Source organism: Cricetulus griseus, chromosome 2 (genome assembly GCF_003668045.3).
Source record: "Cricetulus griseus strain 17A/GY chromosome 2, alternate assembly CriGri-PICRH-1.0, whole genome shotgun sequence".
Taxonomy (NCBI): Eukaryota; Metazoa; Chordata; class Mammalia; order Rodentia; family Cricetidae; genus Cricetulus; species Cricetulus griseus.
The window spans coordinates 29,997,536-30,010,041 of record NC_048595.1 but is presented as its reverse complement, the minus strand read 5'-3'; the positions used below and the strand labels follow the sequence as shown (position 1 = coordinate 30,010,041).

The 12,506-nt window shown below is 47.5% G+C and overlaps 1 protein-coding gene across 2 annotated transcripts in view; it reads left to right on the top strand.

Annotated features, from left to right (window-relative positions):
• Mycl (MYCL proto-oncogene, bHLH transcription factor) overlaps positions 1 to 12,506 on the top strand; it is a 43,147-nt gene that overhangs the window by 27,378 nt on the left and 3,263 nt on the right. The window contains exons 1-2 of one of the 2 annotated variants that reach the window (XM_027399171.2): positions 9,304 to 9,400; positions 9,764 to 10,268. In XM_027399171.2, the coding sequence (XP_027254972.1) occupies positions 9,320 to 9,400; positions 9,764 to 10,268 (586 nt within the window). In that variant the 5' untranslated portion in view covers positions 9,304 to 9,319. Of the gene's footprint in view, positions 1 to 9,303; positions 9,401 to 9,763; positions 10,269 to 12,506 lie in introns of those variants that run through there. The other variant, XM_035439649.1, reaches the window with a different exon arrangement.

Below are 12,506 nucleotides of genomic sequence, written 5' to 3'. Positions count from 1 at the left end.
CTCTCTCTCTCTCTCTCTCTCTCTCTCTCTCTCTCTCTCTCTCACACACACACACACACACACACACACACACACACACACACACACACACACTTGTACCCTGGCTTGGGGGCCAGCCCTCCCTTTCCAGTTATCAGGTCTCTCTAAGAAGGCAAACTGGAAGAGCCACTTTGGGAAGCAAGGCTGGATGTCCATGCAGAAGGAAAAGGAGCCAATCAGATACCAAGCTGAGCTCAGAACTCCCCTTCCCTCACTATGCTTGGAATATTGGGAAGTGATCTTCCCAAAGTGGAGATCCACCTGGCTTCCTCTGTCCCCAAACCTGTGACTGTCCGTCATTTCCCTTTCAGCTTCTCTGCCAAGGAGTCGAGCCTTAACTGGGATGTCAACACATCCTTTGCTTCAATTCCCCCAGGGGAAAAAAAGGAGCAGAAACTGACACTTTGGAAGTTACCTGGCCAGACTGAGCAAACTGCAGTTTAATCCTGCATTGCCCCGAAGCTGGGGGTAACCACCTTACAGATGGGGAAACTGAGGATAAGTACACACCAATCTAGTCTGACACAGCTTCCAAAGGGAGACATCTTCTGCACAACACACTTCTATTTAGGAAAGCTCTTGTCCCACTAGGCCTGGCTGCCTCCTCAGGTTGTCTACAGAGCTAAACACAAAGTCCCCAGAACCCGTTTCCCTCTGGGCTTAGGGCAAGGCCACATTCCTTGGAGGTTTCTAAGGGAAGGGGGCCTTTGCAGTGAAACCGAAGCAGAGATCACAGCCACTGATACAGAATGAAAAATTAGCCCTTTATCTGGTTAAAATGCTTTAAATGATCCTTTCTCATACTCTCCCACCTTTCTCTTCATTTCTGCTGGGAGATTTGGGCTTTTGGTTTTTTGTTTCCTTGTGTGTGTGTGTGTGTGTGTGTGTGTGTGTGTGTGTGTGTGTGTGTGTATCTGTATGTGTTTTGTTTTGCAGTGCTAGGCCTCAGACTGGAGCCTTACCCCATCCCCAGCCCCTGGAATCCTCGACATCTCCAAGGCTCAGATTGAATTTCCCTCCTCCAGAAAACCCACCATGCTCCCTGACCCAATCTGCAGAATGAAAGTAAAAATTGTAGTGTGAAAGAAAGAGCAAGATTCTGGCTGCACACATGTTTTTATCTCCACTCACTCCTGCAGTTCCACGGATGCTACAGATAGTTTAGAAAAAAGATGTTTAAAGTCACAAGGACAAAATGAAAGAAAGACAAGAGAAAAAAAAAGTTGGACACACACCTCATATCCTATATGAAAACTAACTCATGCTGGGTGTGGTGACTAACACCTGGAATCCCAGAACCCCAGAGACTGAGGCAGGAGAATGGGAGGTTTCAAGCCAACGGGTGCTACAGAGCCAGACCCTCTCAAACAAAAGGGAGGATAGAAGAAAAGAGGGAAGGAAAATTCAAATGGAATTAAATATAAGGGCAGGAGAGATGGCCCCATGTTCAAGAGAACGGTTCACAAGCACACAGACTGGAGGTCAGGTCCCATCCAGCAGCCGGGTGCAGTCTCACACAGACCTGGAACTCCAGCACTGAGAGGGGAGACACAGGGTGAATGTTGGGGTATGTTGGCTGCCTGCCAGCCTATCAAAATTACAAGCTCCAATTTTAGTGAGAGACCCTTCCTCAGAGGGAAGGAAGGAATGATAGAGGAGGACACCCCATGCCTTCCTCCAGCCTCTGTGCACACCTGTTCATACTATATGCATGCGTACCACACACACATATGCACTGCACACATGCGTGTACACGAAGATCTAAATCTAAATAAAAGAACTAGGACTCTACTCTTTAAAGACCATAGGGGTGAGTCTATAAGGCCTCAAATTTTGCAGCTGATTCTTAAATAGGACACCAATGTTCATAAGTAACAACAGCAAAAAAAAAAAAAAAAGAAAGAAAAGCAAATTAGATTTTATCAAAATTGAAAACTCAGACAGCCATGATGGCTCATTCTTGTTTTTTGTTTGATTGTTTATTTGTTTGGGGATGTTTTGTTTTGTTTTTCCAAGACAGGGTTTCTCTGTGGAGCTTTGGAGTCTGTCCTGGAACTTGCTCTGTCAGCCAGACTGGCTTCCAGAAATGGCTCACACTTGTAATCCCGGCACTCTGAAGGCTGGGAAGGAAAGATTTGGAGTTCATGACCGGTCTGGGCTAAATGTGCATTGCTGGCTGGCCTGGGTTACAGAAGGGCATTAAAAACTTTTGTGCCAAGGCTCCTTGAAACTCTTTCCATGCTCAACACCTTTCACCTGAGTTTTTGTTTTGAGACAGGATCTTATGATATAGCCTTGGCTAGCCTGGAGCTCACTGTATAGACCAGGTTGGCCTGCCTCTGCTTCCTAAGTGCTGGTATTAAGAACATGTGCCATTATACCTAATTTCATCTGAGAAATTTATACATGAATGACCCTGGGTATGTGGGTCTATAAAATACGTATAAAAATCAAACATTGACAGACAAAAAATCAGAAAAATCACACACACACACACACACACACACTCACACACACATATGTATTTTATTCTTAAAAGATGAACAGAAGTAGGGTGCAATGGTGGGTGCCTATAATCCTAGAACTTGGGAGGTGGAGACAGGAGAAAAAGGAGTTCAAGGCCAGTCTCAATCAAGACCTTGTCTCAAAATGAAAATAGATTTTAAAGAAAGAAAGAAAAACAAAGAAAGAGTAAAAAGATAAGAAAAAGAAAACAAACAAACAAAACAAAAACAAGGGGCTGGAGAGATGGCTCAGAGGTTAAGAGCACTGACTGCTCTTCAGAGGTCCTGAGTTCAATTCCCAGTAACCACATAGTGGCTCACAACCATCTGTTATGAGATCTGGTGCCCTTTTCTAGTGTGCAGATATACATGGAAGCAGAATGTTGTATACATAATAAATAAATAAAATATTTAAAAGAAAACCAAAGAACCTCAAGAGTTTAAAAAAAAAACAAAAACAAAACAGCCAGCAGGTCATTTCTTGCCACACAGCCTGAAAGCCTGAAATTCATCCATTAAACCCACATGAAGGTGGAAGGAGAGAACCAACCTTGATCTCCACACTATTACATACAGTAAAAGGGGCTGGAGAGGTGGCTCAAAAATTAAGAGCACCAGCTCTTCTTCCAGGCATCGGGGATTCAATTCCCAAGCCCATATGATGGCTCACAACCATCTGTAACTCCAGTTCCAGGGGATCTGATGCTGTCTTTTGGCCTGCAAGGGCACCAGGCACACACACGGTGCACAGAGAGACACTCAGGCAAAACATCCACAGACATAAAATAAAATTTAAAAATAAATAAAAATTAAACCATGAAGCCAATTTTTCATAATTAACAAAACTTTTATGAATCCAACACACTATCAGGAAACTGGGGAAAATGGTGGGGGGGCTACAGAGATGGCTCAGCACAAGGAACACAATCACTGTTCCTACAGGGGACCCAGGTTCAATCTCCAGCATCTACATGGTAGTTCACAACCATTTGTAACTCCAGTTCTGGGGGATCCACCCTCTTCTGACCTCTTTTGGGCACCAGGCATGTATGTGGTGCATACTCACACACAAGCAAACACTCATATGCATAAAATAAAATCAACAAATCTAATTCTTTTCAATAAATTTTGAAAAATCAGTCAGCAAGAGGGAAAAGAAAAATTCCAAGCTACAAAAAACGAGCATTTAGAAAAGTGTAGCATTATGTTCCACACCTGCAGTCTCAGCATGCAGGGGATCACAAGTTCAAAACTAACCTGGGCTGCATCATGAGTTTGATGTGAGCTAGGATTATAAAGTCAAACTCTGTCTGAAACAAATCAAAACAAAACAGAAACAGAAAGAGGAGGTGGGGAGAGAAGAGGAGGAAAAGAAACATTTAGGAAATAAAGAAAAACATTTAAGCCAGGCATTGGTGGCACACTCCTTTAATCCCAGCACTCGGGAGGCAGAGGAAGGCGGATCTCTGTGAGTTTGAGGCTAGCCTGGTCTCCAGAGCGAGTGCCAGGATAGGCTCCAAAGCTACACAGAGAAACCCTGTCTCAAAAAACCAAAAGAAAAAAAATTTAGGAAATAAAAACTATAATGGCTTAAAAAAATAGTAACCCTATAAAAACCCTGAACTTCAGTGTTCATAAACTATGGGGTGGGGTCCATGGTGTGGTGGACAATTATTATCCAAATGATTGAACTCAATTCTAGCTCTATATCACCTCCTCCAGACTGATACCAGATAGCTCAAAGCACCAATTTTTAATCACATGGTTGGTCTCTCCAGCATGAGTCATCTTAAACTATACAAAGGTCTACCACAAATCACCTTATTAGAACAAGCTATTGGGGTCACTGTGAATAACTTCTGATATTTGGGAAATTCCAAGATTCACCTCCCGCCTCCCAAGTACAAAGTCTAGTCAAATTCTTTATTACAATAGATCCACACAAGAGCACATTTGTTGAATTCAGAATGCCAGAGACAGAGTACAACCTCAAAGTGTTCAGAAACAGGTGACATTCAAAGGCTGGTAGAACAAATGATGTCAGTTTTCTCAGTACACCAGGTACTGGTCACCAGGAAACAAGAAAGCAGCACCTGTACAATTCTCAGGGAGAAATCTAAAATTTTATTCCAAGCCAAACTAAACACCAAAATTGAGGGTATGATAAACACCATTTCAGAAAGGCTGCATCTCAGAATCTTTTCTTTCCAAGTACACTTTCTCAGGCAGACGTTGGATGACATGCTTCACCAGAGTGAGGAAGTAAATCAAGAAAGAGGAAGAAATGAGCCCTAGATGACAGGCCATCAACACAGGAGAGAAGCAGCGGGGATTTCCAGGATCCGAGAGAAGGGAAGTTCTAGCCTGAGAGTGGTAAAGCTGGCTGAGAAACCACTAAGTTCAGATCCCAATAGGAAGACAAATGGTTCCCAGACAGTGATTCCAAGAAAAGAGAAATGTAACTGACAGATTGATAACCTGGTATGTTGGACCAAATGAAGCAATCTTTGTAGCTGGTGTGAATGGGAGGTTGGTGTTTCAATACCTAATAGGTACTTAGAAACAAAAGAAAAATGAAACAATTCAATGCTGAAGAAATGTTTAAAAAGGAATGGTAAAAGTTGGGCTGGTAACACCCCCCCCACCACACACACCCACAGACCAATGATCCAAGTGGGCAAGATAGCTCAGTAGTTAACAACACTCCATGCAAACCTGACCACCTGAATTTGATACCCAGGAGTCCGCAGTGGAATAAGTAAACTGATTTCCAAAAGTTGTCCTTTGACCTGCATACACAGAGCAGGGGCAAGCATGCCAGCACTCACACACATACCCCTAACTATACAGGCAATAACTAAATTAAATTAAATATCGTACTCAGGTCCTTAGGCTTGAAGGTCAGTGCTTTTACACTCTGAGTTACATAACCAGCCCTCAGTTTTTAAGTAAACAAATAGTCAACATCCATGCTATTTTGACTATATGGTTATACTTCAACTAAATGCATAAGTCACTACACACACACACACACACACACACACACACACACACACTTTCCTTAGGATTGCCATGAGTTCAAAGCTAGCCTGGGCTACAGAGTGAGACCCTGTCTCAAAGCAAAACAAAAATAAATAAGTAAATGATAGATAATTCTAGTACTTGGGAGACTGAGACAGAGGATTGACATGAGTTCAAGGCCAGCTTGAATTAAACAAGACCCAGTTTCAAAAACAAAACAAACAAAAACCCCACCTAGGGGCGGGAGAGATGGCTCAGAGGTTAAGAGCACCGACTGCTCTTCCAGAGGTCCTGAGTTCTCTTCCCAGCAACCACATGGTGGCTCACAACCATCTGTAATGAGATCTGGTGCCCTCTTCTGGTTTGCAGATATACATGGAAGCAGAATGTTGTATACATAATAAATAAATGAAATCTTTAAAAAAAAATCCCACCTAGGTGAATAAGTAACATTTTTAAAGATGCAAACCATGCTAGCACATGGGAGGTAGAGGCAAGAGGATCAGGAGTTCAAGGCAGTCTTCATTATGTAGTGAGTTCAAAGGGCAACCTGTGCTAGATAAGACTGTGTCTCAAAGAAGTAAAAAGAAAACATCAGGGCTGGTGAGATGGCTCAGTGGGAAAATGCACCTACTTCCAAACCCAAGTTTACTCCCTGGACCCCACATGGTGGAAGGAGAGTACTGACCCCCACAATTTGTCTTCTGACCTCCACATTCCCCCCAACTTGTGTGTGTGTGTATACATGTACATGTATATTTTTTAATGAATTAGAACAACAACAACAACAGCAAAATTGCAGATAATTTGGATGTCTCTAGGGTAGCATTTGTTACCTTGGTGAATGTATCACCATTCTGGGTCCAGACATTAACTCAGAAACCACAGTTGTTCGTCCTAAAAGCAGCAGCGTCTCCTCAGAACAGATGCACATTAACCAGACTCATGAGACTGATATTTCAAATCAGATGCCAATTCATTAATTTATAAGGGGAAGTGGGGCTTTGGAACAGACTGGATTTCTCTGTTTGTTGCTGAGTGCATTCTCTCCCAGTGGGATGATTTACATGGGGGAGCAGAACGGCTTTCAGAGAATTGCTGGGTGATCCAAAGCATAAGTGAGGTCGGGGATGAACTGGGTGGCTTCAAAGTAAGATGCCTCCATCTCCCCGGTCTCTGGACCAGCATTTTTGTAGCCAGAGACAATCTTGATGGATAATGCTGGTGATTACCGTGGCAACTTTTCTTGGTCTCTGGCTTTCTCTGCTGCTCAGACCTTTTTAACTAACATCAATATTTTCTTAGCTATATTAATCATTTTGATCTTGGAATATGGCTCAGGGGTAGGGCCTTTGCCAGGCCTATATCAGGCTCTAGGTTAAATTCCTACCCCTGAAGAAAAATCATTTTATTTTTGAGACAGAGTTTCAATATGTTGCCCAATGCCCAAGTGATCCTCCTGTGGTTAGCTTCTCAAGTAGCTAAAATTACAGGTATGTGCCATTGGGCCCTCATTACATTAAAATCTTTAATCAGGCAATAGTCTCCATTGTCCCAGCAAGGGAATTGGCATATCCTTGTGTTACAGCATTAAAAGTTTGTGTTGGGATTGCAGCATAAGCCACCATAACTAGCCCTATATAGTCACTTCTAGGCCAGCCTGGGCAACAGAATGAGATTCTGGAGAGAGAGAGAGAGAGAGAGAGAGAGAGAGAGAGAGAGAGAGAGAGAGAGAAAAGAACAAAATGACTAACCAAGTAGGCCCATTTTCCAAACCGAGATTTCCAGCCTCCTATGAATGCTATGCAACAAATTCTCCCTACAAAGTTATTGTCCTGCTTATATTGGTTTCTGCCATTGTAACCAAAGCCCCTGGTCAATACTGCAACTGCCCCAGACAACAGCAAGCCTGAGAATGAGGCACCAAAAGGCAGTCTAATCCCTCTGCACCAGGGCTGCAATCAAACTTGGAGCCTTTTCTGGGCCTCTTGGTACAGCCCAGAACAGGGCAAACAGACTCAATAAAGTCTGGTAGGCTAGGTCACTCGGAAGTCAGTGCATAAATATTGCCAGGAGTCATTCTAGGTGCAGGGATTACAAAGCAACTAACAGCCAATTACTGCTTTCAAGGATGTTCCACACCACACCTTAGACACAACAAATGGAAAACAGAGTCACACACCCCCCTGCCTTCTCACCCAACTCATGGGTCATCTCACACCTCCTGTCCCCTGCCCCAAAACAAAGGGAAGTGTTTGTACTTCTTTCTGGCTTCAGTCTGTGAAGATGGCAACAGTGTGGAGTTTGGACTAGTTAGACAGAAAGGGTGGGAGGAAGAGAGAGATGGCAGACGACCAGACACCAGACCTTGATGCCAGGTGGAAGATTCTAGATGTATTGGCTGCTATCCTAAGTTCCTTGGACTTAAATCTCAGGCTGTACAGTTAGTTTCTTCCTTTCTCCGAAGGTAGCCTGTATATGATAGCACAAAGGAATTATATAGCCATCATCTTGGTCAGGGATTCCAAGCAAAGCTTCAAATACCATGATCCCACGGCTAGGAAGTGCAAAACAGGGACCAGAATGAAGTTACCACACCCCTAAACCCTAATCTCTAGAGCAGCTCTCAGGAGAGTTTTGTGTAGAGGCTGACTATTGGGAGTCAGGGCAGTGAAGGAGGGGTCAAGTGTCACCTGTGACCTGGAGGGGGCGTCTCACTACCCTCCCCAGGGCTAAATCCGCATTCTTGAATATCCCTTCCTAAGATGCTCTTTTTTTTTTTTAGATTCTTATTTGTTTATTTGTATACAACATTCTGCTTCCATGTATATCTGCACACCAGAAGAGGTCACCAGATCTTATAACGGATGGTTGTGAGCCACCATGTGGTTGCCGGGAATTGAACTCAGGACCTCTGGAAGAGCAGTCGGTGCTCTTAACCGCTGAGCCATATCTCCAGCCCTAAGATGCTCTTTTTAGTAAACAAATTCTCCTAGGCGACCCTATGAGGTTATGACCATCCCTTCATCTCACACGTGAAACCGAGGCTCAGAAAGGTTATGTGCTGCAGGCTTCATAACCTGGACTCTTCTTCCCTTGCTATTCAGGTTTGAGTGCCCTACTAAGAAATGGGCTAACGGATGCTGAAGGGTTCAGTGCCGAGGGCCGCCAGGTGGCGCGGTGGAGGTGTAGTGTGTCCTCCCCCCACCTCTACCCCACCTCTGTCAGGGGTGGGACGCACCTGAACCCTTTGGGGCGCGCCCTGGGAAGTAGGCTAGCAGGGTGGGGCGGGGAGCAGCTCTAGTCCCTGGTTCTGAGTAGGCGGAGAGAGCGGCTTTAGTTAGGTCGCCGGACCGCAGGAGCCTCTCTGAAGAGTCACGCCTCCACCAGGAGACTGCAGGGCTGCATCAGCTCTTCTGCTCTGCGCTCCCCAGCGAGCAATTTATTAGGGGGGGCTTCAAGAAATAGAATAGAAACGACCAGTGCAGCCAGGAGGTGGGGCCGGCCCCACCTGTCGCCAGCGGAGAGAGGGGCGGGAGGGGGAGGGGCTTGTCTCCTAGGGACCACCCCCCCTCCTGGTCCCCCAAGCCCCGGGCACGCGACGAGATATAAAGCAGTCGGGAAACAATGCGCCTGCAGATCGCGCTCCCGCGTCGATCCCGGGAGCGTTCCGGCTGCCGTGTGCGAGCGAGGCGGGGGGGAGCGCGCGCGGGGAGCGCGCTCGTGAGTGCGGGGTCGCGCGCTCGGTAGCGCGCATGTGTGTGTGTGCGGGCTGCCGGGCTTCCCCGAGCCGGCGGGGAGCCGCTCCGCTCCAGGTGGCGGGCGGCGGGAGCGAGGTGAGGCTGCGGGTGGCCCGGGCGCGGGTCCCCGGGGGACGGGCGGGCTGCAAGGCTGCAGGCTGCCTTCGAGACAGCGCGCCCCCACCCGGCCCTGCTGTGCCCCGGGAGCTGCGCTCCGGGCGGTGCTGGCAAAGTTTGCTTTGAACTCGCTCCCCGCAGCTTGGTCCGCCCGCTGCAAGCTGCCGTGGGCGTGCTGACCCTAGGCCAGGCTTCCCGGGACCAGGGGCCAGGGACCAGGCTGCAAGCCGGTGGGCCTGGGGAGGGACCAGAGCCCCGCAGCCGGCTGCGGCGAGGGGCTCGGAGCTGCCTCTTCCCTCGGCCGGCACCGCAGTCATCAACGTCTCCCCTTCCCTCCCGCAGGGAGCGGACATGGACTTCGACTCGTATCAGCACTATTTCTACGACTATGACTGCGGAGAGGATTTCTACCGCTCCACGGCGCCCAGCGAGGACATCTGGAAGAAATTCGAGCTGGTGCCGTCGCCCCCCACGTCGCCGCCCTGGGGCTCCGGTCCCGGCGCCGGGGACCCAGCCTCTGGGATTAGTCCCGGGGACCCATGGCCCGGAGGGGGTACCGGGGACGAGGTGGAATCTCGGGGCCATTCGAAAGCTTGGGGCAGGAATTATGCTTCCATCATCCGCCGTGACTGCATGTGGAGTGGCTTCTCCGCCCGGGAACGACTGGAGAGAGTAGTGAACGACCGACTCGCTCCAGGCGCGCCCCGGGGGAACCCGCCCAAAGCGCCCGCCACCCCGGACTGCACTCCCAGTCTGGAAGCCAGTAACCCGGCGCCCGCCACCCCGTGTCAACTGGGCGAGCCCAAGACTCAGGCCTGCTCCGGGTCCGAGAGCCCCAGCGACTCCGGTAAGGACCACCCCGGGCTAGCTAAGAGGGAGGCACCCCATGGGTGGCCAGAGTTCTACAGCTGTCTGAGGTCAAGCATTGGGTCTTAAACCCTTCCCATCACCTCCCTATTTTCTGACTGAAGCTGTCGGTGTAGCCCCCAGCTGTGTCTGTCTGGCACGTGGGTGTGTTGGTAAACAGTTTGGAGAAGTGGGGAGGGAGCCAGCGTCCCTCTGATGGTGATTGGAGCCCCAGGGGACAAGGGCGACTTGGTGAGGGTTGGCGCTTCGAGAGGACAATACTAGGGTTGGACTGTAGGGGATTTCTGTCCTTGGGAGGTTGAAAGGGTTCCCTTAATAATCACTCCAAGCTTGAAGCTTTTTTGTTGCTGCCTCTTTCCCTGGGAAACTCATACTTCCCTAAGGGAGAAAAGACTGAGAAACCTTTTGTGCACTCCAAAGCCTTCATCCTCTCAAAAATCTCCATCTCCTGCCTGCTATACTTTTAAGTTGCTAATTCTCTAATCTTATCCCGGTTCCTCTGTTTACCACTTATGCACCCTCACCTCCAGTGACCTGTGAGACAGGTGGGGGAAGAATAAACGCTCCTCCAAACAGATGGGAAAATCAAGGCTTAGAGACAGGAAATCAGAAGCGCGAGCCCCAGCCTCCTGCTGTCTAGCCAGCTTCTTTTACCTGCCCTCTACCCCAGTCTTCCCTGATATATAGAGGGTCTTCCTAGAAGCTTATTTGAGAAAAGCTCCACCATGCCTGTTGCTTTGGATTTAGCTAGTGTCCAAGCTGCCTTCCAATACATCTGTGGGCTTCAGCTGTTCGTCTACGTTCAACAAATGTTCAGTGGTTCCTACTTTGTCCCATCCCTGGGATAAGAACTGGTGTTGAGCTAATGGTCATGGTGCTCCAGGCATCCCTCTGTCCTGATGAAGGACGGACTTCACTGAGGTCAGACCACCCAGCTTCTTAGCCCCTGCTTCTGAGAAATACTGGAGAGGGTGCTATTGCAGGTGCAGACAGAGGCTTTGGACACACTCACTAGCAGTGAAAAGTCACTGCAGTGATAAAGAATAACTTATGTGGGTATTTGAGAGGGAACTGGGGAACTGGCTGTGGAAGGTGTTGTGCATTTATGGGGGAAAAGAGAAGAACAAAATTAAAAGTCATCTTTTCTTCGATGCATTGTGTTAAAATCATTTTTAACCTGCAACAAGTGCTTGTGTTTGTCTAACTGCTCAAATGGGAATCTAGAGATCAAGAAACTAATGAAGATTCATTCACCTTTATGGGGGCAGGTGTTACAGTAGAAAGATGATCATTTTGGAAGTTTGGAGTTCTTTATTTGCGGTCCAGACCGTTATAAAACTGACAGGGAGTGAGTCTGACGTGGGCCTCCATTTCTTCTTTTGAAAATGAGGAGGGATGAACTTGGTTGTCCAGCTCGAGGACATCCCTTATCTTGTAGAATCTGATACTGCTTTCTGCAGAGGAGAATGGTGTCTTAAATGATACCTTCCTTAGAAGCAGCTTCTGTGTGGTGAGATTTAACAATGAAAATTAAAGCTTTGGGATGAACACAAACTTGAATCATTTTCTGACCTGCCCTTTAACCTGAAACTGTGGGCTCCCTGGTTCACTCTCTGGCCACATGGCCTAGAACAAAATGCAACAGATTGCAAACAATGAGGGGGTGGGGTGGGGAGTGTGACTGACGGCACAGAGCAGCCAATAGGAGTTAGGGGCTGGGGAAAACAGCATTCCAAACACTGCTTAGCCAACCAATCACAGGCTTTGAGGCCAGGGGGCTGAATGGTCAGGTTTTATTAATGGAGAAATAATGCGATTGTCCACACAATGGAAACCTTCCTGACAAAGGGGCTCAAGCCTCCTGATATGCAAAAGAGCAGAGAACGGAGCTCTTCTGTTGTCCGCCAGAGTGCTTTAAAGGTGGCCTTCTGTGTTGAGGACTACAAAATTCGAGGAGCAGGAAGTCTTCCCCTAATTGCCCGACCAGGTTGGGTTCATCTCACAGACCTTCCAGCTAGGGAACAGTAAGGATACTTCTTGGTGTCTCTTGAGTCCCTGGCATGTTGGCCCTTTTATCTGGGTCACTCTGTTGTTCCTTCTCTGCCCCTGGTACAGCTCATTGGGAAATGGTCGTTTTTTGTACCTTTGTGAAGTTCCTGAGGCTCTTGTGACCTGTGATTATAAATCCAACCCTCTTCTGGTCCAGAGGTGGGGGGTG